The sequence below is a fragment of the Coccinella septempunctata genome, chromosome 6 (genome assembly GCF_907165205.1).
Source record: "Coccinella septempunctata chromosome 6, icCocSept1.1, whole genome shotgun sequence".
Lineage (NCBI taxonomy): Eukaryota > Metazoa > Arthropoda > Insecta > Coleoptera > Coccinellidae > Coccinella > Coccinella septempunctata.
In genome coordinates this window covers 34,435,481-34,462,492 of record NC_058194.1, presented here as the reverse complement: position 1 = coordinate 34,462,492, position 27,012 = coordinate 34,435,481, and the positions used below count along the sequence as shown (strand labels likewise).

General features: G+C 36.0%; 5 protein-coding genes across 9 annotated transcripts in view; 3 read left to right on the top strand and 2 right to left on the bottom strand.

The window, feature by feature from the left end:
* Positions 1 to 1,118: 1,118 nt before the first annotated feature.
* LOC123316049 (extensin-like) lies at positions 1,119 to 6,736 on the top strand (the record flags this gene model as incomplete). Its single annotated transcript, XM_044901960.1, has 2 exons — positions 1,119 to 1,636; positions 6,728 to 6,736. Coding segments are annotated over 2 exons (527 nt in total), but the record flags the coding sequence as incomplete, so codon positions are not given.
* A 489-nt stretch (positions 6,737 to 7,225) lies between these two features.
* LOC123316048 (endoplasmic reticulum lectin 1) lies at positions 7,226 to 8,611 on the top strand. Its single transcript, XM_044901959.1, has one exon. It carries the CDS (start codon positions 7,226 to 7,228, stop codon positions 8,609 to 8,611), a length of 1,386 nt encoding a protein of 461 aa, XP_044757894.1.
* Positions 8,612 to 9,234: 623 nt separating this feature from the next.
* Positions 9,235 to 18,454, bottom strand: LOC123316047 (choline transporter-like 2). Its single transcript, XM_044901958.1, has 14 exons — positions 18,379 to 18,454; positions 17,645 to 17,695; positions 14,012 to 14,134; positions 13,672 to 13,835; positions 13,509 to 13,611; positions 12,198 to 12,310; positions 11,736 to 11,901; positions 11,010 to 11,226; positions 10,789 to 10,954; positions 10,626 to 10,728; positions 10,419 to 10,572; positions 9,660 to 9,951; positions 9,391 to 9,610; positions 9,235 to 9,332 (listed from the first exon to the last, which is right to left on the bottom strand). Exons 2-14 carry the CDS (start codon positions 17,676 to 17,678, stop codon positions 9,235 to 9,237), a joined length of 1,953 nt encoding a protein of 650 aa, XP_044757893.1. The 5' UTR covers positions 17,679 to 17,695; positions 18,379 to 18,454.
* Positions 18,455 to 18,748: 294 nt separating this feature from the next.
* LOC123315406 (protein MAK16 homolog) lies at positions 18,749 to 19,777 on the top strand. Its single transcript, XM_044901084.1, has one exon. The coding sequence runs from the start codon at positions 18,889 to 18,891 to the stop codon at positions 19,741 to 19,743; it is 855 nt and encodes a 284-aa protein (XP_044757019.1). The 5' UTR covers positions 18,749 to 18,888; the 3' UTR covers positions 19,744 to 19,777.
* A 194-nt stretch (positions 19,778 to 19,971) lies between these two features.
* The window catches only part of LOC123315410, a 41,437-nt gene continuing 34,396 nt past the window's right edge, over positions 19,972 to 27,012 (bottom strand). For 3 of the 5 annotated variants that reach the window (XM_044901095.1, XM_044901093.1, XM_044901094.1), the window contains 4 exons: positions 21,877 to 21,971; positions 21,280 to 21,462; positions 20,432 to 20,633; positions 19,972 to 20,279 (listed from right to left, as the gene is read on the bottom strand). In XM_044901095.1, the coding sequence (XP_044757030.1) occupies positions 20,467 to 20,633; positions 21,280 to 21,462; positions 21,877 to 21,952 (426 nt within the window). In that variant the 5' untranslated portion in view covers positions 21,953 to 21,971 and the 3' untranslated portion in view covers positions 19,972 to 20,279; positions 20,432 to 20,466. Of the gene's footprint in view, positions 20,280 to 20,431; positions 20,634 to 21,279; positions 21,463 to 21,876; positions 21,972 to 22,969; positions 23,123 to 26,083; positions 26,251 to 27,012 lie in introns of those variants that run through there. The other 2 variants (XM_044901091.1, XM_044901092.1) reach the window with 2 other exon arrangements.

Sequence of the window (27,012 nt, the reverse complement as noted above, 5' to 3'; positions counted from 1 at the left end):
AACCTAACCTAACCTAACTAACCTAACCTCGACCTAACCTAACCTAACCTAACCTAACCTAACCTAACCTAACCTAACCTAACCTAACCTAACCTAACCTAACCTAACCTAACCTAACCTAACCTAACCTAACCTAACCTAACCTAACCTAACCTAACCTAACCTAACCTAACCTAACCTAACCTAACCTAACCTAACCTAACCTAACCTAACCTAACCTAACCTAACCTAACCTAACCTAACCTAACCTAACCTAACCTAACCTAACCTAACCTAACCTAACCTAACCTAACCTAACCTAACCTAACCTAACCTAACCTAACCTAACCTAACCTAACCTAACCTAACCTAACCTAACCTAACCTAACCTAACCTAACCTAACCTAACCTAACCTAACCTAACCTAACCTAACCTAACCTAACCTAACCTAACCTAACCTAACCTAACCTAACCTAACCTAACCTAACCTAACCTAACCTAACCTAACCTAACCTAACCTAACCTAACCTAACCTAACCTAACCTAACCTAACCTAACCTAACCTAACCTAACCTAACCTAACCTAACCTAACCTAACCTAACCTAACCTAACCTAACCTAACCTAACCTAACCTAACCTAACCTAACCTAACCTAACCTAACCTAACCTAACCTAACCTAACCTAACCTAACCTAACCTAACCTAACCTAACCTAACCTAACCTAACCTAACCTAACCTAACCTAACCTAACCTAACCTAACCTAACCTAACCTAACCTAACCTAACCTAACCTAACCTAACCTAACCTAACCTAACCTAACCTAACCTAACCTCGACCTAACCTAACCTCGACCTAACCTAACCTCGACCTAACCTAACCTCGACCTAACCTAACCTCGACCTAACCTAACCTCGACCTAACCTAACCTCGACCTAACCTAACCTCGACCTAACCTAACCTCGACCTAACCTAACCGAGGTTTTTTTTTTTTTTTTTTTTTTTTTTTTTTTTGTGCCCACGAGGTAGGGGGAAACCGATAACCGGCTTCTCCGCAGCGGGCGGTGCAATGCTGCGGATTCGTGTGGGGCTCTCACCCACCAAAACCCCCTCCTCAAAATTAAAGTCGATATCTCAGGGACCGTGCACACACGCAACCAAAATCACGCCTTCCACCCACGCACTCCAACCCACGCATCCCAGCCCACGCATCCCCACCCACGCAACCCAACACACGCCTCCCACCCACGCCTCCCACCCACGCCACCCACCCACGCCACCCACCCACGCCACCAACCCACGCCACCCACCCACGCAACCCAACCCACGCCTCCACCCACGCATCCCAACCCACGCAACCCAACACACGCCTCCCACCCACGCCACCCACCCACGCCACCCACCCACGCCACCCACCCACGCCACCAACCCACGCCACCAACCCACGCCACCAACCCACGCCACCCACCCACGTCACCCACCCACGCCACCCACCCACGCAACCTCACCCACGCAACCTCACCCACGCATCCCACCTACGCATCCCAACCCACGCCACCCACGCCACCCACCCACGCATCCCACCTACGCCTCACACCGACACATCCCAACCCACGCAACCCAACCCACGCATTCTGCCCGCGCTTTCCAACCCACGTTTTTTTTTTTTTTTTTTTTTTTTTTTTTTGCGCCTCCCAACCCACTTTTTTTTTTTTCTTTTTTTTTCCAACCCACTCTTTCTACCCGAGCTTCCCTCCCACGCTTCCCACCCGCCCTTTCTGCCTATGCGTTTTCCTCTGGGACCTAAAATATCCGTGACCTGAAGATTTTTAACCGACCGTAACTTCCACAAATATGATTTGCCTGAGCTGAAATTTCAACCGTGTCATCTGCTCATCGACCCCAATCAATGTGCCAAATATTTTTAAAATCGGAGAGGGGGACCTTTTCTTTCTTTCGGCTTAACGGCGCGATTCTAACCTCACCTAACCTCGCGGCCGGTTGCATCTACATGCCAGAGGATCACTAAAAACGTGTAGAACCACCAGGCCGCAAAAATGGCTAAACTGGGAGGCCTAAAAATGTCATATTTTAGGGTCAATTTTCTCCTACAATTATGATTTGCCTGAGCTGAAATTTTAACCGTATCATCTACTCATCCAGCCCTATCACTGTGCCAAATATTTTCAAAATCGGGGAGGGGGACCTTTTCTTTCTTCCGGCTTTACGGCGCGATTCTAACCTCACCTAACCTCGCGGCCGGTTGCATCTACATGCCAGAGGATCACTAAAAACGTGTAGAACCACCAGGCCGCAAAAATGGCTAAACTGGGAGGCCTAAAAATGTCATATTTTAGGGTCAATTTTCTCCTACAATTATGATTTGCCTGAGCTGAAATTTTAACCGTATCATCTACTCATCCAGCCCTATCACTGTGCCAAATATTTTCAAAATCGGGGAGGGGGACCTTTTCTTTCTTCCGGCTTTACGGCGCGATTCTAACCTCACCTAACCTCGCGGCCGGTTGCATCTACATGCCAGAGGATCACTAGAAACGAGTAGAACGACTAGGCCGCAAAATGGCAAAATCGGAGGCCGAGAAATGTCGTATTTCGGCCTCAATTTTCTCCCAAAATACTCATTTGCCTGAGCTGAAATTTTAACCGTGTCATCTACTCATCGACCCCAATCACTGTGCCAAATATTTTTGAAATCGGAGAGGGGGACCTTTTCTTTCTTCCGGCTTAACGGCGCGATTCTAACCTCACCTAACCTAGCAGCCGGTTGCATCTACATGCCGGACCATCACTAGAAACGGGTAGAACTACCAGGCCGTAAAATGGCAAACTCAGAGGCCTAGAAATGGCATATTTCGGGGTCAATTCTCTCGTAAACAATGACGGCTCGTCCGGGTATGCAGGGTCGGCCGGGCCGACCCAAAAATAATCGAGAAATGGAAAATAATTATAATTATTTTGTTCTTCAAAACTTATTCCAAATGATTAATTTCGATATTAAATTCTCGATTAATTCCCTAGTAATACGTACGACAACTTATTTCGATCAACGTGACGCCCCTGTCGCCCTGAGTTAGTTTATTTCGAAGTTCTCTTTCCTTACGATAAACACGCTACACGCTAGGTCGGCCAGCCGGCAGTAGCCTAGCGAAACGCTTCAAGTTATTGTACTATACAGCACCTACGTCGCACGCAGTTATCACCAAGTTGAACATCGTATTACGTCGCTGCTAGATACATACACGGTCGGCCAGCACGAGTTGGGCCTACCTTGCTATGGTTTGGTCGTTTAGTTGTCATATTTCTAGATTTCCTCATTGTCTATTCTAAGATATTATATTATCAAATGAATAGTTAATCATTAAATATTATGTCTATTTTAGAAAAGAGCGTATTCGCACCTTTTAAGAGTAGTTTTAGTCAATGAAAATATAATATATCCCTAATTATAGTTAGATTTTTTTATTATTAAATGAATAGTTTATTTTTGAAAAAGGGTATTCCGACCGTATAAGAGTAGTTTAGTGATTTTTTGACCATAAAAATTCGTAATTCCTAGTGAATTTATAAGGGCACGGTGATTTCGAAGCTTCTTGAATACGCGTAGGCCGGCCGGCCGAGCCTCGGAGTGGGGATATAAGAATCGCATCCGCATCGCTGTTCCCATATTATGAATTGAATTAGGTCAGTGTCGTAGAATAAGAGAAAGGGGTGCACGTGTTTATCAGTTTTCTTCGATTCATTTCGTAAATTTTGACAATCTGAGTGGATTCTAAATTTCTTTAATTGTTGAATAATTGGAGTAGTAGCAAATCGAAACAAACTTTGCATCCTGTCACAAGATCATGTGACAGTAGAAGGAAGAATGGTGAAATAAAGGAAGGAAAAATTAGTACATTTTCACTTAAAATCAAAATTGTAGATGTGTTTCAGTTAACTTAAAATTTTGATTCGTATTGACGTTTTGTGTTGTAATAAATTTGTTATCGGTATTTACAGAGAGACACCGAAGAAGAATAAAACTATTATTCAAAAGCTGGGCAAAAACAAAGAAGTATAGTACATTCTTTCTCCAAAAACAAGCCTTTATATCGCATTGAAAACGAAACTTTTATACACTGTTGTATAAAAATAAATCAGACTATATCTACAGGATGGGGCATAAGTCTGGAATAAAATTAATATTTCTTCAATATTAATCAACCACTCAAAATGAAGACACTGAAACCCACCAATTGCTTTTCAATTACCTTCGTCTTCTATCAATGAGTAGTTTCTCAACCAATAACTTAACATCAAGATGCTGAAAAACATGTCATTTCTGATTGCATTTATTTTTGGGAAATAAAATTGAATATTTTTTTCCATCTCTTAGCCGCAACCCTATCCAACTTATCTTCAGAAACTTAACCCATAATAACCTAGTGTTACACATATGTAACGCAAATTTCACTGGCAAATCTATTTTATTTCTCAGTAACTGTAGCTATTAGCGTTACATATATGTAACACCATTTTTCTCAAACAAAAACTATACAATTTTCAAACAGAAATTGAGTTGTTTTTGTCTTGTACACTCTATAAAGAATATTTATTCAATTAGAATAGGTTATTAAGGGTTAATCGACAAAAAATATATCAATATTTAATTTTAGAAAAACAGAGATTATGGTGGGATTCCGCGTTTTCATTTTCAGTTATTGGTTGAAAAAATAGATATTAATTTTACTTCAGGATATTCCCCTGTATATCCTGGGTCTGGCCGACCCACACCTTATGGGCACGAGCCGTCACTGCTCGTAAACTACTACTTCTAGAGTGCTCCAATTGCTACGGTAACATCAACAAATGATGTAGATTCTTCCTGCAAAAAATAATCTAAATCGATTAGTCAATGGTTCAACTTTGCACCCTATTATCTCCTCAACTATTCATCGTAGAGTGCTAAAAATTGTACCGTAGCATCCCTAAAATTATGCTCTTTCAGCTTGCCGAATCTTATAAAAATCGAATGATCAAATTATCAGACTTTCCATTTTGCACCCATAAAGTACTTATTTTAGAGCGCTGAAATTCACACAGTATCATCGCAAATCTCTGTAGATTCACCATGCAGACTTTCGTCGCGATCGGTTGGCTAATAAGCGAGATAGAGGGTCTTTTTCCCAAGACCAAAAGGTCAATAACTCAGTAAATGCTTAAGCTAACTCCATAAATGAGATGTCCAAATACTCCATTCTGAAAGAAGAATTACTCCGAAACTATTGGATATCTCGCTGTACCTAAGGGTTCAAAAGACTCGTTATAAATACAACATTCTTCTTGCCAAGTTTCATCGCGATCAGTCGGAAAACGAGCGAGATATAGGGTGATCATTTGTCAAAACAAAAGATCGATAACTCCGAAACCGCTGGATATCCAGCTGTACCTAAGGGTCTCAAAGATGCGTCTTTCGTAGTTAAATCGACCTACCAAATTTGGTCGATTTCGGTAGAAGGATAAGGGAGAAAAGGAGATAACCTTGAAAACACAATAACTTCTATAACTCCGAAACCGTTGGGAATCCAGCTGTACCTTAGGGTTCAAAAGAACCGTCTTGACGAGAGGAACGTCCTCACCAAGTTTGATGGCGATAGGGCACATAATGAGCAAGATATTGGCAAAACCTTGAAAAAACAAAAAATCTCCATAACTTCTACAATTTTCAAGATACAGAATATTTATGTTACTCAGTCTAGGAGACATCTCGACGATCCCGATCGATTTATGGCATAAAATTTTGACAACCTAAAAAGTGCTCTACACTCAAATTCAAGATCCACCCTGTATATTTTATGATCGCAATTGATTCTATGACCCTCAATAACCATACGTACCAAATTTCATCGAAATCGGACGGCCCCATCCAGAGACAACCTTGTCCCTGACCCCATCCCTTAGAAGTAAAACCATAGCCCATTTTTATAAGGCCACGCCCACTTATTAAGCTCCACCCTCATTTGTAAGGCTTGTTTTTCAGCATTTTTACATCAGTAAAGCTCATTATTCTCCAGATTCCACGCTTTCTACCCGCGCATCCCAACCCACGCTTTCTACCCGCGCATCCCAACCCACGCATTCTACCCACGCTTCCCACACGCTCTTCCTACCTGTGCGTTATTCCTCAGGGACCTAAAATAACCGTGACCTGAAGATGTTCAATCTAGCGTAACTTCCACAAAAATGATTTACCTGAGCTTAAATTTCGTATCATCTACTCATCGACCCCAATCACCGTGCCAAATTTTATCAAAATCGGAGTGGGGGACCTATACCTTCTTCCGGCTTAACGGCATGATTCTAACCTCCCCTAACCTCGCGCATAAAGTAAGTCTGTTCTGTGACCTCGCGGCCGGTTGCATTTACATGCCGAGCCATCACTAGAAGCGAGCAGAACCACCAGGCCCCAAAATGGCAAAAATTTCATTTTAATTTAATTTATTTAATTTACTTTATTAACTATGAGTCTTCAAAGGTTAAATTCAAACTCAGTCATACTCTACTACTACCACAGCCCTCATAACACTAGGTTCAAGAGGGTTGTGCTATTACGATCTCCTTCTCCTATTAAACTTCCACAATTAATATTCTGAGAGGCCGCTCTTTTCAATTACAAATACAGCGCATCCACCAATTCTATATTTTTCCACCATCATTCTGGCCCAACGTCTTCAAACTCTTATTTTTCAGGATCTTTAACACAAAGTTTTTCTATAATAATAAGGATTCCTCTTGGCATACTGTTGTGCTCTTATTTCATTCATTCTTATCTTTGCTAAACCTATAACTGTTATTTAATACTTCAACGAATAACAGTTATTGAATAACAGGTTATTGAATAACAGGTTATAGAATAACGCCCCTACCTTGAGTTCTGTGCTATGGCCCAAAGATTATAGTTATAGTTAACCTAACCTAACTCCTAACTCTATAATCTTTGTTTGCCTTTTGCCATAGGGAACTCTAACGATTTGCAAGCTCTGAGTAAGTTCTGATTACCCGAAGCGTTCACAAACGTACTTTTAGTTCCTCAGAGTATGCTCTCTGAGCATGACCATACTCATACTCTACTCTCGGAGTAAGTTTATGAACACACCCATTCTGTTCTTTCTTTGGTTAACCTAACTCATAGTCAAACTAACTCTTTGCTGTAGCAGAGACAACCTCTGTGCTGTAGTGGTCTTCATCATGAAATATTTGGATTTGTTATTTATTCATTGTTTTTATTTACAATTTGGAGTTAATACAGCTGAACATTCTCTAAGAGGATTTGATGATACAGTTCTCTTTGATATCAATTGGGTAGACAGCAATTCTAAGGATTTAGAATTGATGAATGGAGAATCTATAATAGTAACATCATCACATCAGGAGAAATATAAATGTCATCTGCCGAAAATCCAAGAAAAAGACAGTAAAGAAAACCAAGATAAATATGAGGGCCCTACCGCATTGGAGCTTATAGCTCCTTTATTCAGTCAATCTTTATGCTCCTACAGATTAGAATCCTATTGGACTTATGAAGTTTGTCATGGGAAATTTGTGAGGCAGTATCATGAAGACCGAGAAGGCAAAAAAACTAAACTTCAAGAATATATTCTAGGGAAATGGAATGATGAAGAGTATAATAAATTATTAAAAGAGTTTCAACAAACAGAAAATGAAATGGGTCAAATTCCTGTCAAAAAAATTGAAAATGTCAATTTGCCTTACCTAGAAATTCATATGGGAAATGGAACAACATGTGATTTGAACAACAACAAACCTCGTGAAACTAGAGCACTTTATGTATGTTATGCTCATGGAAAGCATGATGTGTATTCATTGAAAGAAACCTCAACATGTCAATATGAATTAGTAATATTATCTCCCCTATTATGTTCTCATCCAAAATATAAGCCTAAAGAAAGTGGAGAACATCCAATTAATTGTACGCCTATTGAAGGTAGCACAGTTAAACCGTATAACTTGGCTAAATTAAAAGCTCAGAGTAAACAACTCAGAATGCAGTCAGAGTTTGAAGGTATCAGAATCACACCCATAGATTTAACTGAAAGAGAATTTTCTATTATTTCAATAGAAAATGCAATCACCGATACTTCACCAGTTGAAAACTTTTTGGCAGGAAAAAACTGTTTAACTGGTGGAACTGGTTGGTGGAGATACGAATTTTGTTACGGAAAATCAGTGGAGCAATATCATATTGAAAAAGATGGCACCAAAATCTCTATCAATTTAGGAATATTCATGAGGGATAAACATATCGAATGGTTGAAAGATCATCCTCAGAAAAGACCCAAATCAGTTTCCCAAAGAAAGCAGTTATCTCACTTTTATTCAAATGGAGAAATATGTGATAAGACTGGTAAACCGAGACAAACAGAAGTCAAATTAAAATGTTTGGAGAATACTTCCAATCTAAATGCTGTTTCTCTTTACTTATTGGAGCCCAGATATTGTGAATATATTTTAGGTGTCGAGTCTCCTTTAATTTGTAAAATTCTATCTAGAGTAGACGAAAATGGACTTGTACCTTTGAAACTTTCTGATAATTCTGATATCATTGGTGAATGAATAAATATTTGTAATTATAATACACTTGGTGCAGTGAGCATTACAGGAAAAATAAATTAATTTAAATAATTTACTACTCCATATTTATAGTAACCAATTTTGATTTATTTTTTTTTTCCACTACAATTTTGGTGTTTAACTGTCCCAAACCAAGTGAACCTGACATTTAAATTATTCATTTATATTTTCATCTAACATTGATGAACAAAATCTAAAGTTAACAGGGGACAGTTAATAATACTGTGAGCAACTAACATGGTATGGATATGTGCAGCAAATACCTATCAAATGATGGAAATTCCAAGATAGGAATTGATATTAGAAATTATTTAGGATAATATTGCATGATCATTTCAAACTGTGCCTTTAATTAAGTATACAACATATGCATAAATATATTGATAATCACCATTACAGAATTACATTTTTTTATGAAAAATAATTTGTTAATTTTTCACATACATTTAGTAATACATAATTAATACTTTGGCATTTTTATGCAGATAAAGAATATACAACTTGAGCATCAATATAAAAACTACTCTAAACAAAATGGATTCCGCAACTTCTGCTTATCTTCAGTACAAGTTAAAACGTATCACAGTTGAACCAACTAGAATGAACTACTCTATTTTATTTTTCTTTCCAAATATTTTCATTAGATCTTTGGACATATAGTAAGGCCTATCTGGAGAGCCATCATTCCTCTCGCAATCTTCCACTGAAAACGACAACACTTAGTTGTAATTACACACAACTGAAAAAAAAAAGTTACTTACAGAAACATAAAAACAATGTGTCCACTGCCATGCTATAAACATGGAAAAATATTTTCGAAATGAAGAAAGTGAATAATACAATTGAAACAATAGGCACTTCAACATAATTCAAATTTGAATTATCCAAAGATGTCAAGTCTGTTGCAAAGAAGACATAAGCAACTGATCCAGCTCCAATACTGATGAGTAAAGTGCTAACAAAGAAAAGGAAATCGGTAACCTGAAACAGAATATTTAGCATACAAAAAACAGAAAGTTTTTACTCTTACTTTGTCCAAGACCACAAATCTAATGACGTTCCTCATTAGCAATGTAAAGGCCTCTTTGGCACTTGTGCAAAAGTTCTTGCCATGTATTGCACACATAATGTATGCATTAGTACTAATGAATTTCAATATCTTTTCAAGGCACCAGAAGAAACATTTCAGTAAACACATTATGGCTCTGGTTACTTCGTTATCATATTTCTTCAATTTTCTATCAATGTATTCTAACACTAATCTGATCATCCTGCATATTGCTATGATTAAAGAACCAAATGCAAGGGTGCCAATATGATACCTGAAATGAAAAGCAGCAAATATTAAAGTTAAAAATATTAAAGAAGAGCTCAGTCAGGTTTACTGTATTGCAAGTTATAATTAAACAACAATGTGTACTGCTAATAATGACATTACTTTCTACTGTTTGTTGTCACATAAGGGCCTTTCGTTTGCATAAAAAGTGTAGCTGTAGATAAACTACACCTCTTCTACACTGGTGTAAATTCAATCAGAAAACGAATACTAAAATCGAGTGCAGAAAAGTGCTACACATTTTATGCAAACGAAAGAACCTAATATTTTATACCTACCAACATTTTCATTGTCTTATTCACTAACAAATAAAAATGAATGTTTTGTTTTAATAGTCAATTGAAAAGTTGAACGTTATATGAGGCTATTTATTTATACATATATTATGAACCAAAATTTAAATTGAATTTTGGAAGTGAAATGAAGAAATATTATTCCTATTAATGATATTACCTGAGTACTGTTAAAGAGGCTGAAGTAACTGCAAAGAAAGGTAAATTACGACGTGGTTTAGTCCAGTACCAAGTGGCAAACACTGTTGCAAGCACCATTTGGCTAAAAGCAGAAACGAAGAAACTTCCCCAAAAAAATCCGAAAATATTAAACCCTAAAAATATAAGTATGAAATGAGGATTATTAATTTGAAATGTTCAACATTACAATGCATATAATCATAAAAATCATTGTGTTGCATTTTTATAAGTCTGCAAGTTAACTCTGGACATTCCAAATTATTGAAATCCTTTGGGTTACAAATTTTATTCTGAAAAATAAATAATAGTAATCAAACAATTCTGTGGGTATAGGAAAAAAAGCGACTCACCAGCCTTTGCAGACAAATACCTGTACCTTTCCCTTTAGTAACAAATAAAGGTGATCCTGTTGTTGTTAGAAGCAAACCAATTGAGACAGAAAAAATTATTACTCCAATTTGAAAAATCCAAGGAATAATTGGAAAAACCAGGACAGATGTGACAGAAGAAATAGCCCTTGGAAAAAATTAATTAGTATTATTGCATTTCTATACCTAAAAATAATTCTCACTTGCTTCCTTCTTCAATCAAAGTGATTGCCAGATTTATTCGTTTCCTCAAAAATATTGTAACTAATAGAACAATTACCAAAGTGACCATACATATTATCAATGCCGTCATCCAGAAATATTTTTTCACATTGTGGAATGATTCTGCCACTTCCTGATAGCCTATATCTCTTTCTTCTTTCAACATTTTTTCATACTTGTACCAACTGGCGTAAACGCCTAAAACATTTAAATGCCATTGGATTTTTTTATTCGATACATATAAGATAAAAGTATATAGATATGGATATCCATTGGATGAAATAAATGTATAAACACTGGAAACGACCAAAATTTATTATTTCCAAAGCCTTTGAAAGATTCCAAATACAAAAAATTGAAATAAATTAGATCCGAGCGAACCTCGAACTTGTGCCAGTTAATAGTCAGACCTTTGGGTCATAGAAGCAGTTAAACAGGAATAAACTGCGATAGAGCGTGATACGAAATTCGAGTTTCCATTAGGTACCTGCTTAATAAATAAATATAGGAACGTTAATTTTTTTGAACTGGATACAGAATATAACTTATATATACCTAAAGTTAGTACCAAATTTCACCAAGTTACCTATTATCTCCAAAAAATAATTCTCAAAACTTTTTTTTCGAATTCTTGTGATAGATCCTAAATGTTTATGCTCGGCAATAGTGAACATAATAAACATAAAAGAATTCTTTGCAAGACTTACCAAGTGCCAATGCTATAATGAGCCCAAAAAGAGAACACCAGACCATCACTCCGGCAATCCACCTAAGCATCATTATGTAAAGGAGAGTGCAGATAAAGGTGCCAAAGAGAAATAGTAAAATTTTTGACCAACATGTCATTAAATCATTCACAACATTTTGACCAAGCTGGAACACATATAATGTTAGGTTTTTTGTCAAACCCTAAATGAATACAATAATTTTGTATAATTAGTATCCAAAGAAGCAAGATTTGAATTATAGGGTTCCTAATACCTGGGAAGTTATTGCTGAATTGCTCTTAGGGGAATGTTAGTGAAATTAGTGATAAATCTTAGAATTCAAGCCAATCATTATTCATAGTTGTAATTTTTTCATTTGAGCTTATCAATCACATTATTTTATTTTTTTTTTTTTAGAGAATTCATACGCACACTCAAATGAAATTATAACTTGTGGCGTACCTGTTCAGTATCTGCAATCAATTTAACATTTTGTACTGCTTTTTCGACATTTTTAGCTTCAGCATTAGTAGGAGTCCATTCCTTATTCAGTATAGGAATACATCTTCCCTGAACTGGAAATTATTAAAAACATAATAACAGACATATTCAACTCATAAAGTAATTTAATTATGTATATTCATTTTTTTCTGGATTGCTCTTTAAGAATTTACTGTGCAATTACAAAATAATCAATCTATTTGTGTTTCAATTTTGCCCCAATTTGTGACTTAATTAATTACTGTCAGGGTTTTCCAATATTTTTATAATTTTTCTCTTTCCTGTATGAAATCATATTGTATGGATTCAAGTTAACGAATTAAAAATCAATTTCCAAGAATATAAGATGTATTTAGGTATTTCTAGAACCACTTTATATGAATTGAACGGACCTCGAGTTACACTGATTCTAGCAAAAATTATCAAATCGAAAAATAAAGATTTTTTTAAATTCTGTGCATATTTCAAAGCGAAAATTCATATTTTATCAGACAACAAGCGATATGTTAGATGGCTTTCATTCTCAAGAAAAATATCACAATATTTTTAATAGCGACATCCTGCAGCAGCAGCATCATGCAATTGTTAGTGTATTAACAAGCATGCAAGCAAATCCTGAAATAAAATTACTACCATCATTCTCACTACTTTCATAAATCTAACTAGAGTTTAGAGAATCCATGAGTAATATACCTGAATTAAGTGTTCCCAGTTAATGAAATCATTACTATGATCTATACTGGGTGGCCAATGTGTTACTGGTTTTCTGTGAAGAGCTTCTTTCTTGGAAATATTTTCGAGATTTTTGAGTTGAATGGCATTAAACAAGCAGCGATTCAAAACTGATGGATGAAAAAACAATTGAGATTCATATTTAGTAGCACAGGCGCACAGCCAACACATTCATTATTGCTCCCAATGATATTTTATTTTTTTATAAATATTTGTTATTCCTTATGCTAAACAAACATTATTTAGATTCATTCAAAATTTTTCAGAATTTTTCAAATAAATAGTCATTCAAAGTTTATGCAAAACCTATATTTCTGATAAATTTTGAAATGCCTAAACGATAAATATCATTCACAACACACCAAACAGAACAGCCTTAAAGATCAGATTGATCAACAGCAAAAAAGAATATTAGAGTAAGCTTTCAACTTGATTAATCATCATTATTATATTTATGAATATGAATATCCGCATTTTGAGACTAAAGCATGAGCATATTATGTAAACGAAAAGACATTTACAAATTAGATTGACTCTTACCATTAGTAGTTGGATATTTCGATTTAACACAATCTGTATCTCTATTACGTATTTCATACTTGCATTTTGATTCTCCAATATCTGGGCATTTATCAACGCATACCTGTAAAATAAACAAGGAATAAAAATATATGACAAATGTCGGTGAACTTCAGATAGGTACCTGAGTGGTAGGACATCCTAGGAAAGGAACAGACGGATTGACACACTTTAGGATATCAAAGAAAAATAGATACTTTTTGTCTGTCACCCCTTCGTCAATGCCACATCTCAAACCATTCGAATCCTTTGGTGCCAAGACTGCGGAGGGATCCCCGTTGTTGTAAGCTTAAATATTTATATTGAATATAAAAATAAATTTTTAGTATACCTACAGTTTGTAAAGTAATTGAGTTACCCAAGGGAAGAGTGCAAAAAAGAAATTGTTTCAGGAGGATTTTAAATTTTCGATCGAATAAGGAATGCGTGAAATTCAACAACGAACAAATATTAGAAATGCTCACCAAATAAAGCAATTCCAGTCCAACAGCCTATGAAAATCAAAAATACCATCAAGAATATAACATCAGTGCAAGAACGATATTTGAGGGGTCCATTGAAGTCTGGATCATGAGGTATTGGTTGTCCTGCAAAAAATATTGAATAATTTTAATATAACGTTTAGACGCGCAACCTAATGCAGAATATAGAATGCAGATTTGAACTAGTTAGAGTAGTATGTCCCTATGCACCGACATATTCAAGTCAGGCTCAACGTTAAAGCTTATATATAGGCACTTATTTCTCGGATTTCTTCAGCAGTTGCCGCAACAATAACTGACTTGAGTGACTTGTTAAGCCTGCCTTAAATAAGTCGATCCAAACGGGTATTAATGACAATAAAATAAGACGATCTGAATATTTCATGGAAATCGTTAATAAATGAAAAAAGGAGATTTCAGAAAACCATATATCTTTCCGATTTTCTGAAATAAATTGAAAATAACAAATATATCAGAAATTGAGAAACATCATGAAGGATTTGCGGAGAAGAAACTTTTTTATCAAGAAACGCAATTTCTATCTGCTATAGTTTGGAAGATGGTGGTGCGGAGTATCGAATTTGTCACCATCCTGTTATATTGCATTGATGTGGCCGAAACTCGATAAAAATCCATGAGTTTTTACTCATGTTAATGAACATCAAAATGTAATTCTCTTTTTTAAGTTGATCCTGTGGACCTGTAGTGTAAAGTAGGTATAGGTACCTTACTAATTCTCATATTTCTACCATTTATATATATGATAATCCGAATACGGACGTAGGTACATGACTGAATATTGAAAATATTTTTGCCATAATAATTGAAGCAAAAGACTTTAAACTTTTGGAATAGAAATTAAAAAGGATTAAGAACTAAAACCATATCCTTTCAATAAGGTAAATCCCGATCTGTATCAAAACTCACCTTCGCTAATTCGTTTATCACTTGAACAACAGAAACACGACATAATATTTCCTATTATAATTATTGATAAACCGGTAGATGTGGGAACTGAATTCGTGTATTATCGGGCTCTTGCGCTCAAATTAATTCAATCAACAAATACTTGAGCTAAGTAACTCAATTGAAAAGATGATGTGTAGGTAATTTCGGCCTACTCGTTATTTTCTGACCAATTCCGAACCAGCTTGCGGTACAGCGTTTCGGGTACAAATTTTTTGGAATAGAGAGAAAGATTTACAAGCTTAGAATATGAACTTATCAAACAAAAAGAGATTTTCTAATATGTAAATTTCGCAATTCAAACGTGGATAAGATTTTTTTCTTATTTTACATGATATTCTAATCTAAATAATCTAGATTATTGTAGGTCACTGAACATTATAATGAATTTTTTTTTAATAATAATCTTTAGCTATAAGGTACTTCCAAACCCATCTTACCATTCCTTATAGTCTTGACTTCGTTTTCACCACTACTGAAGCACGTCATATCTTTATATGAAATACCTATATTATAATGTTTAAATATCAAACTTCACCTATATGAATGTAGAATCTAGAAACAGTACCCACGACTATAATATTCTTATCGGGTAGATAAATATTTAATTACATATCGGAAAATCCGGTCTAACCCTTTATTTCCCCCTATATTTGTTATTCCGCAAATGAAAAGATATTATGGTTTAACGTTATGTTTATCCCAAAAAATATCAATGATTCAAAGAAAGAATCGGTACAACCAGAAAACGACCATAATCGAAATTTTATTCACGCACTGTATGAAAAAACACTTCATTAGTAAGTTGGAAATGTTTTTATCGAAAACCTGTCGTGCACAAATAGCATTCCTCTCATACTTTGTATAAATTTATATAAAGGGATGTTTTCTTCATAAGATGAATTATTTACTCAGTATAGTATAAATGTATAAGTATAATAATAATGATAATTATTATACACGATATAGCAAAGAGTAACAACTCTTTCTATATCTTGGGTTGTCGTGGGATTCAAATAGAAAATCTTTATTTCTCTCTATTGGTAACTTGGTCGCGGTCGTTCACCATCGGATGATTTCAACAAATCCATGGCGAAAAGAATTCATCTTTCAGAACGATTTTTCGCGATTATCCGAAAAACATCGTATATGTATGGAATAATTTACTTTATTTCAGAAACTCCAATCTTGATTTCGAGAAAGTAAGTTCATATGTATGCTCAAAAATAATTTGTTTTTTCGTAGGTTCAGCTAATATGTAGTAGGGATCTTATTCCACTTACATTGGTCTAATAATATGACTCACTTGAGTGACGTGAAATGTTTTTCTTGCCATAAGTGGATTTCTTCAAATATAAACTTTCTAATTTCTCAGAAATCTGTCTTATAATTACGGAAATTTTTTTATTACACATTGTTGAAAAAACTTATAACTGAAAGATTTGGTATTTCAAAAAGAATGACGTAAATCTCAATTTTGAAAGGACCTTTAAAACGGAATAGGGTACTCTAACGATTTGTCAAAATCATCTAAGCGTTTGTTGCCGTTGGGCACACAAGCTTTTTCCTCCATTGATTCGCATGCTGTTTTGGTCGAGTATTGTGTTTTGTGCATGTTATTGGAAAAAACTATCTCCCCGACGTTAGATTAGAGTGATAAGACTATAACTTTCTCAGAAATACCTCTTTATAGTGATAATAAAAAGCTTTGTGTGCCCCACGGTAACGAACAATCAGCTGATTTTGAGAAATCGTTAGAGTACCCCATATTTGGAAACAAGGAGGCGAAGATCGGAAATACCAAAGATATTATATCTTTATAATATCTTTGGGAAATACTCTACATCACACTAGAGTGCGACCAATGACATTATGAATAGATTAATGTGCGATTGTTTTGAACAGGTCTAAAACCAAAACAAAACAGCAATCACTGATTGGATTTTGTAGTGACAAAAGACATTGCGCTTACATGAAACTGTCGCCAGATTTGGCAGAATGATGATGCTCGCAAAAAATGACGAGGGCACCGCCGACTATAACCCATCATGGTTCATCTAAGCTGATATGGATGACCAATCAGATCAAAAAAAATTCGAACGGATGTAACGAATTTTTTCTTATTCCGTCTACAGTGACTCTATCAAACTATCTCGTTGGAGTCACTGTAATTTCGTCGGTTTTAAGATGACATCTTATGGCCGTATGCACCGTTTGATTAAACAAAGTTTAAGCTTTGAACGACGTTCAAGCATATAATCTCTATTGAAAAAAAAAGATGTTTAAGGAATTAATCTCGTTTAATGAAACGGTGCATCTGGCCATTCGTCGGTTTCTAATCTAAATTCCAAATGCCAAAGATGAATTTCATTTTCAATGTTTTTCTTGATTGGAACAAAAAACAAGTTATGTATTAGTACTCACGATTTGAATGAAAACGCTATTTTAGAGAATATAAATAATATAATTTACACATGGACAAGTTGTAATATATTCATACAATATAATATAAATATCTTCCCAGTATTGCTCAAAGAGAGCGCTGAACAGACAGAACTGAAGGTCATTGGGAGTTCTGTCAAAATTCAAGAGTGAAACCACCTCTTTGACCTATTACTCTTAGGTACAAGATATGAAAATATAACTCACCATATTTTTCTGGTATCGAAGGTTCATGTGCCATTACTGCTCTTCAGAACACTGGAAATTCCAAATTTATAATGAATTACATTTTAGTACTGATAAAAAAAATGCAGGCAATTTGCTCTAGTGCTAAATTTAACCATGAGAAGGTTTGGACCCATATTACAGGTATATGGTACATTCAACACCATAAATAAGAGCTTTCTCTTTTCTTGACATAAAGAAATATATACTAGAATATACAATATTGTCACATGGTAGTGACCACAAAATTTAGATTGCCAGTTCAAAGTTCTTCGTACTTTCTTAGGAATATCGCATAAACCGACCCAAACAAAGAATACACATCCATTATTTTAGGACAATGAAAAACAACTTAAAAGGCCATAACCTAAGATTTAACTTGATCGCGCATTAATTAACAGACGTAATTCGTTAATTGATTCAAGGAACATTCAAAACAACGGTAAAATATAAGAGACTACTAAGGTATTCACATTTTTCAGTTTGTCTTATGTATCATCTCACCATCAGCTGCTCACAATAAAAATAAGTAGGTATTTATGATGTGAACAGGACAGAGTTTTCATTTTTGCATATCGAAAATTATCTGATATCTCTAAATGGGATATCATTTATCAATTCAGGCACACAAGTAAACTCTATTTTGGGCAACATTCACAGATTACAGAGTAATCACAATCAAAACAACAATCACAAAACACTACCCACCTACCCACCATAGAGAAAGAATATAATGGACTATGTTCTTCGGGATTTTGATATTTGTCTCATAGCAGAGACAAGAGACTTATATTAGTGTTCTGTGCAAGAGACCCTTTCCCTTTCTCTATGTCTATGTCTATGGTGGAACCATAGACTTAAAAAGTATAACAAAACGACCAGAGTAATAATTATGTTCGTTATAATGAATAAAACCGCTAGTCAAGAGCAATAAAAATGAAAATTTGTTCTAATATTACGGCATTTTTTTATCATTATAAAAATCAAAGGTAGTTATGTTGAATCATTAAATTCCAAATAAGAAGATCTGCTTTAAGATTTTATGATTCTAGAAAACCTAACCTACCTTTTGTAGGGTTCTATGATCTAACCTCATTCTGTTTGTTTCTGTAGATCATAAGTCTGCATGTGTATTCTTGTTAAAAGTAGCGGGATCTTCTTTAATTATCTGTGAGCAGGATTTAAACAAGTGTAATAATTTTATATACTCTACAAAGTGCCCCATAATGCAAAACGACGACGTTGTTTGGAGCATAATAAATAAATCGTTTTGTTCCCACAAGGTAAACACCAAAACCCAGAGATTTTGTAGGAATGAATACAATTTGACGGGACTGTGTAGTAGGGCTTCTTGTCCCTTAGCAAATAGTCAATACGCCACTGTAAGGGAACATAATGGTATAATATACCTCTACATGAGAACCGCAGAAAGGATTTCGTTCCCAAACAAAGCATGGGAGAAAGTAAAACTGTCCAGAAATTTTGACAAGGCTATACAACAAATAAATGAGAATTTACTCTATTGGAATGGTTTTATCAAAGCAAAATGTAAGCAGAGATTCATCAAAATTACCCAATATCTTATACGGATGAGGAAACTGAAACTGAGAAGGCAAAAACTGCTGGTCCCTATTCAGCAAAAGGTAGAAAGACGTGAAAGGAGAAGAGAAGAAAAGGCACTATTAGCAGCTAAAATTGACAAGGGTGTTGAGAAAGAATTGTTGGATCGTCTCAAAAAGGGTGTATATCAAGATTTATACAATATTCCCCAAACTGCCTTTGATAATGCTTTGAGGGAGAATGAGATAGAATCAGATATAGAGGAAGGACAAATGGATGAAGAAACAAATCAAGAGATCAACAAAGAAGTAGAACTGGAACTGGAAAATGAAGACGAAACTGAGGAATTTGTAGAAGCTGATTACGATTCAGATGATAGTGAGAGTGGTGTTACAGAAAATGTTGAATTAAATAGTGACTTTGAATCTGAGGATGAAATTGAAGATATTCCACTTGGAAGAGGTAGAGTTGAAATAGAAGAAGAAATAGAAAGAGATGATGAAAGACAATTAATTGCATAGTTCTAAAAAAAATTAATAAATTATATATAAAGTATTCTGAGCATTCATTAACCACAAAATTTGTTGGATGTTTTTTGATGAAATCACGAGATATGAATATAAATCAATTTTAATAAAAACAATCTTTTGAGCCTCGGTAGTCCATACATTTTGAAAACAGTTTAATATTATATAGGAAGGGTTTTTTTTGGGATGGATCAGTAGGTACATTACATAACTCATAGAATATTACTTCAAACGGATTTATTGAACTGAAAGGAAGTAGTCTACAGAAGGACCAATATTTTTTATTTTGTTCCATGAAATTATTGTAGAATTTTGCATCAGGCACATGGCTCCTCGTAATAGAAGTATCAGGAATCTGAGATTGACAGATGATGTAATTTTTTTAGTATAATTTGACTTTGAGTGTAGATAACAACCCGCTGTCATTCTCCAGCACGTTGGGAAATTTCCAATTGACCATCTTGTTTTGTCAACTTTGGGGAAAGACTGTGAAGGTATGGGCTTGGGTTAGTGCGGTCCACAAAGGGGATCTGAAAAGTTACGAAAAAAATGTTGAGAGATTTTTTATTTTTTGAGTTTTTTTGCGCATCCACCATTTCCAGCAAGTTAGTAATTTGCGTTAGAAAATGAAAGCACTAAAACATATTCAGCAATAGCTAAACGTAACGAACGGTAAGCTCACCTATCAGCCACACTAATCCTGTCCTTCATCCTGTGCTATCTGTTACCATCCGAAGGTTCGTTACCGTCTGGCGTCATCAACTCTATGACGGTCGCCTCTGGTTCAGGATCCGACCTCTCCTCCATCACGGTGTCCAATTCCAATGAAGGAAAACCTCTGCTCATGGCTCTTTCCGAACGGAGTGAAACTGCTCTTCCACGCCCTGAAAAGCCCAGTTTAAATATCGCAGAGATTTCCGTCTAGTTGTTCCGTGCTTTACGTTCAGGTTGGGAAAGAAGCGGGGAACTGAGATTTCATGATAGTCGGGGATGATTCAAAAATTCCGAAAAAATTGGGTCCCTTAAAAATTCGTCAAGATCAAACTGTTGATATGAGGTTGATGAAATTTCGAGATTTATCATTAGAGGAAATGCTCCCTCAGAATATGTATCACATTTAGATCCACGATGATTATTCTGAAAGATACGCGTGTCGAAAAATTCCGAATAAGATGTGGTCACTATTTATCTATCTAGAAAGAATCGAGAGAGTTCTCTGCGAAGACTAATATTTGGATAATGAAGTCGCAATCTTTGTTTTTTTCAAAATCTTCAAAAGGGTGATAAAGTTGATTGTATTTCCTGAACCTTGGGAAATTAAGCTGTATATTAAGCTCAAGAAAAGTATATCCCCGGAATGAACTATAAATTCTTCGAGTAAGAACGTTTGAAATTTCACCGGGACGATTCCTCGAAAATGAGATATTTTTTTAAGAGACTAATGAGCATGTCCTTCCGTCTCCCGTTTCCACGCTTTCGAAAAATGGGTAAACATTAGCGGGGGCTGAACAACGGAACATTTTAGTTTACCTAAATAATGTATTTGGCTGTATCTAATAGTAAATGTACCGTGCTCTGAGTCGTAATTCCTCCTCCTCGCCTGTTCCCTCGCCAATTTTGCTCTTCGTCGCAAACAGCAGATCACCAGTAACGCCAGCAGGGGAAAACCCAGTATGCAGGAAATGATCGGAATCACCACGGTTTCTGGTGCGACTAAAACACATTTTCTCCTTCAATTTATCAGAATCTTCACATGCATGCTATTCTACGTTGTTTTATTTTAATTAATTCAATTTAATCTCAAGCTGATTGGATTTTGATGACGAATTAAAAAAAAATAGTACAGACACTATCAGATAATTCTTTGTCACATATGTAACAGTGTTCCCTACCCTACATTTTACTCTGAAATCAGAAAGCCTCAATCAGACCACTCTTCATGAACAAGTCAAGGATGATTGTGAATTCTAAATGCCAAGACCAATACAATGCGGAGTTACTCGAGTAGTAGAAAGAATAGGTCATGATTCATACGTATGGCTCCCTTTCGCTGATGGAAACTGAATTTCCTTCATTTCCAGCCACTGCGTCACCCATTGTTCTGTCTGCGGGAACATTGATACTCACCCGTAGGATAAATGATAACAATGGGTCTCTTATTCTGTTGCTGATTCTGCCTGCTGGAATCGCTTTGTACAGACATGTTCAGGGAGAGGGGACACCTGCAACAAAAGTATATAGTTAGAGAGTATTCTGCGGCAGGGTTAAGAGGAATCCGGGTCAGAGGAGTGGTGAAAACTAAAAATAGAACTTTTTTTAACAATTCCACACCCTCAAAGAAAGGTCATTAAGATAGCTCATCTAGGTCATTGTTGGGACAGATAGGTGAATGCATGTTCACATTAACCATAATTACTATTAGTATATCGAGAAAACTTGAAATGATCAATAACAATGTAACCTATTGTTTACACACATTTATTCTGAGCATGAAACACGGAAGCGTTGCATGACGTTACAGCTACATAGCTCAATAAAGTCCCAAATATTTAAAGCACCTTCAAACATGATGTTCTGTGAAACGAGCGAGCTTTTGTTTCATTTCAGTAGAGGCTTCTCGTATGTTGGAGATTTACTGGGAGCTATTCAGGTCTAACTTTGTTTATTAGTTGGCTCCATTCTCATTCCGAAAGCTAGGCGGCTGTATCGAAATTAATTTTTGCTCCTTCGCAGATTAAACGGGGCATAATCGAGTTCGGAATCTGTTCGAATAGTTTGGAATTACTTTGTTGGAGTATTCGATGTTTTGCTGTTGTCGCCACTGGGAGGTTCATTCTCTATTCAACATTCTACTGATGATTAATTCCTTTGATCTGAATATTTTGGTATATATAAACAGTAAATCATAATCTCCAGAAGAGAAGGTAAAGCCGACCTGAATGTTTCTTGAAATTTTCAGTTTAACAGTCGAGATAGGAATATTTTGAAGTATTTAATGAAGCTTTCTGTGGAATTCGCATATTATCATGAAGTAGATTGCCTCAACAATATCGGAAATGGCCCGAATAGTTGAATAGCTTCATGGCTTAATTTCCCTCATTTCATCGAACTCTCTACATGATGAACGGCGTATACGTTACTTCCGCGAAATTGTTGTTTATATCTCGGACTTCACCAAACTTCGCCAGTAAATAACTTTGATGTAATACCTACGTCTCACCAGAAGCACGTTCATCCACCATCGAAGAAAACTAGGATTTCTGCGGGGTCGTTTCCTGCACTCCGTGAAATCTTGTATCTATTTCACCCGAAGCCGAATAGTTCGGCATTGTGTTTATTAAAATCGTAAATTTCGACGAGAAAGGAAACTGGATGGGCTTCCCCATTGCCTGGAGTTTATTAGATCGGATAAGGGAGCGAAACTGGAACGGAGATGACGTTAGATTCAACCTTGACATTCGACATTATTAGGTTCACGATTTCTCTAGCTTCCATCTATATGATTTGATAAAGACAGGCGGCATTAACATTCTCCTTGCGTCACTTGAAAAAACTGCCATTATTTTCGGGGGAATACTACTTTTGTAGTTTGTCGAATATTGTTAACACCCAAATAACCCTTTTAATACTATTCTTGTAGCAATCTTTTTCATTCATCTCCAGAATTGATAGAATTTTTACAACTTGCTCTCTTATCCCGCTTTGTCTTAAAGGGTGCAATTCCTGTTTATCCCAACTGGCAAATCAAAATCTTCTCATTTTCACTGAGCCGACTTCATAAATGAGGGATAATCTCGCGTCCAGATTTTCCACATACTTTTGGCATGCGTTTCAACGCACCGTGCCAAGGGAAACTTCCAAACGGCACCATGGGGAGAAGAAGTGATTTATTTAAAAACTGGCCTAGCACTATGTTTCCATTAGGTGATCAATTCCCAATACTGTCAGGCTGATCTTTCCGGGACAGAATAGGAGGTAAATGCTCCTGCAGGAAAACATTAAGGGTTTATCAACTCGGAGGGACGCGCTCAGATGAATCTGTCCCGTTAAAATTTATTTTCCGGCAGGATTATGATAGAAAGGGAGAAGCTTGAACGTGATATCCAATTTGAACGAGAATTGGGTTCTCTTGGATCCGTTTTTTTCGGTTGTTAACCTCGAGACCCAAGCATATCTAGCTGAAAAATTCCTTTTCCCTTTTCTCGGCATCCTTAAATCGAGAAGTTGGGATTTTTTTTCGAATATTTACAATTGACTGCAGTGCTAGATATTGATAGATACATTAGGTCGGGGAATTGCCAATTGATCGATGTTTTCGAAATTGCTTGAAGCAGGTTTAAGTTAGAATTAGCTATGTATAAGGAAATATTTTTTAACGGGAAAAAACAACGAACAATGGTCTACCGTTCCAGTCCTACTCAGATAATAAAAACACAAGCTTTTAATTTTTCCTTTCAACCGTTGGTTGTCGGAATCCTGGCCTGTCCCAATTACTCTAAGCCCTAGTCCGCACTTTTATTGTCTCCAGAGATAGTGAATATTCCCAAAATCGATATTATTAAAACCGTAAATCTGGATTTTCCGAGGATTTGGCTATTTACTCCTGGTCGGCAGTTTAATATCCACCCTATCGGAAGTTACGAGTGGTTTCTGCTGGGATCTCTTGGCTCTATAATATACGCCATCTGTGTTTTCCCCAAGGTGCAAACTTCCGATTTGCATAATTCCCGATCTGAACTCTGGCACTACGACGCCTTTCTGAATAAATAAAGTGTACAATAATTGATTATGTTTATAGAGTGTGGAATTTGGAATTGGGTTGAGGGAAAAGCACCATGGGAATTAGATTTAGATTGATCGGTAATATTTGAAAATATTCAGGCTTTTCAAGTGAAAAATATAATTTCTGTTATTGTATTTAATTAAGCTTTTTTGTGCAATTGTTAAACAAGCAGTTGGATTGTAGTTAAAGGGAAATTAGATTAAGATCGATCACATAAAATTAAGTTGATTTTATTTATTCATTTTACATTTATCTCGAAAGGGATAACGTGGAAAAATATGAATAATGAAAACTTTAGTGGAGGTTCGCCTATCCTAAAGTCAACAGCACTCCCGAATTCAATGATTTTCCCAGAACAAATGGACGTGAAATGCTAAGTTAATATTGGATTAGGCGCGAAAGATACTCAAGGACCGTTATTTACAGAAAGTTCGGGCAGAACTTTGCGAATTTTCATCGTTCACTTCCTAATTCCGCTATGAATCAGCCGTCTGAGGAAAGGGGAGAAAATTAATCATCATCGCTGGCAGTAATTGGCCATTGAGATGAGTTCTGGGGGACAATTTTTATCGTGGAATCTGAAAGATATCCAATTTCCTGGAGGGGTTCAATTCAACCAGTTTTTTCTCCAAAATAAAAATGAGACGGGAAATAACTTCGTGGGGGAAGTAAATAAAGAGCTTTCAAAAATTTCATGTTGGAATTTTGAATGTTGATGCTCTGTGTCTAAGTCTAATGCTTAGTTAGAATCACACGTGTCTTCCATATTGAAAATATCGATGTAAACATATCAATGATCTCAACCTTTCGCGTTACTTCTACCTATATGTAGATTATTGAGAAATCCTAATAATCCTTCGAAATTCCATATAGCCTCCTTGACGACTAATCTATTGAACATTCGTTATATTATTATACAGGATCTTCGAGAAAATTTCTCAAGTGGAAGATTTTTCAAAAGATTTCATATATGTATGTACATATTTCAGAAGTATATCCTTATATCACCATAAATGAAATCATACTAAAAATAAACCCAATTATTCTATTGAGGTAGTTCAGCGTTAACGAACTGAATTCCCATTCCTGAAACGAGGCAAAATTCTATAGTTCGAGAGTTCATGCAAATTCCTATTACAACAAATTTTCCAGAGGAATAGCAGAATTTTATTGACAATTAACGCTTACGAATAGCAAAGTTTTATGGAATATTACCCTGTGCAAGGGAGCAATTTCACGCGAACTTTAGATGTTCATTTATATTCTCCCGAGTAATTGCGAAACAAGAAATATTTTCCTTCATACAAACATTCAAAACGTGAAAACGGTTAACTCACTTGTGAAAATTCTTGGATCTTCGAATTAGTAATATTCTATTGGCCAATTTTAATTCACCTGTTAAATATTAGATTCTTTTTGATTGAATAAAGGTGAAGGAGACCCAGAACATCTTTGTTCAAGATAAGATGACATCTTCTGGACAATGTTAATGGCCTGAGTTGATACTGTTTCGTCCTGATTATAAAAAATTGAATAAGTAGATATACTCACGATTTTGAAGGAAAATTTAATTGAATTGTGCCACCTTTCAGTCCATGTTAACCGTCATGCAAGGTTCAACATTTTTTTCTGACACTTCGACATCGATAATACGCGTCGGAGGTTTTCAGGAACGATTCCAGGATATCCCTATTCTACTCGAGCTTGGCGCGAACTGCTGACTCGTGTACTCCGAAAGGGAATTCGTGGAGTGGAGTAGGGGGAGGGGCGGTGTTGCTAGATTTACTTGGGAAAAAGGAAGAATCGAATTAGGGTCTAAATCTATCTCTCCTTCGGATTTTGTCCAATTGGAATCCAGAAGAAATTATAGGATGAAAATAAAAAAAAACAGTGTACCGATATATTCTGCCTTTAATTCAATGAAAACACCGTCAAGATCCAACAGAAATACCGCTTCAATTGAGTTTTAACCCAGGAGACTCATAAAAACGTAGTTCCTCCATGCGTTAGATGCATTTTCTTGTAGAGTACCGCCTGGCAACCTCAGGACCTCATGCAAATTTAAATTTTCCCACTTCAACAACGCGGAGCGTTCGGATGTTTATATCCCTTCATGTTTCGAGTTTAGTCTGCGGTTCATGCGCACTCCTTTTCGTATTTTTTAGCGTTGAATAATTCAAAGACCGGGGTAGCGATTTCGTTATCAAAAGAAACGAGAATTGTTCCGAATCCATCGCGTATAATTCCGCATTATGTAGGTTTTACGGCTATGAAACGTTTTCGAGAACGAATTTTCAGGATCGTATTTTGGTTAGAAATGAGTGTGTACACGAAATGGTGAATGCGCAAGGCACCACCAGATTATTACAAATTATCATACATATATGGGAAGGTTGCCGGGATTGGACCTTCCTAAAGCCTACGTCATCTGCTAGTTTCCTATGTAATGTAATAGTTATGTAAAAAAAACCTTGGGTCTT

What these genes read in the sequence shown, in the direction of transcription:
- LOC123316048 (XM_044901959.1), top strand. Translation starts at nt 7,226, where the DNA reads ATGAAATATTTGGATTTGTTATTTATTCATTGTTTTTATTTACAATTT.
- LOC123316047 (XM_044901958.1), bottom strand. Translation starts at nt 17,678, where the DNA reads ATGGCACATGAACCTTCGATACCAGAAAAATATG. An exon ending in GAAATATCCAACTACTAATG is followed by an intron (nt 12,311 to 13,508) that starts GTAAGAGTCAAT and finishes AATAATTTCCAG; the next exon opens with TTCAGGGAAGATGTATTCCT. An exon ending in CATTATAGCATTGGCACTTG is followed by an intron (nt 11,227 to 11,735) that starts GTAAGTCTTGCA and finishes TAAATGTTTTAG; the next exon opens with GCGTTTACGCCAGTTGGTAC.
- LOC123315406 (XM_044901084.1), top strand. Translation starts at nt 18,889, where the DNA reads ATGCAAAACGACGACGTTGTTTGGAGCATAATAAATAAATCGTTTTGT.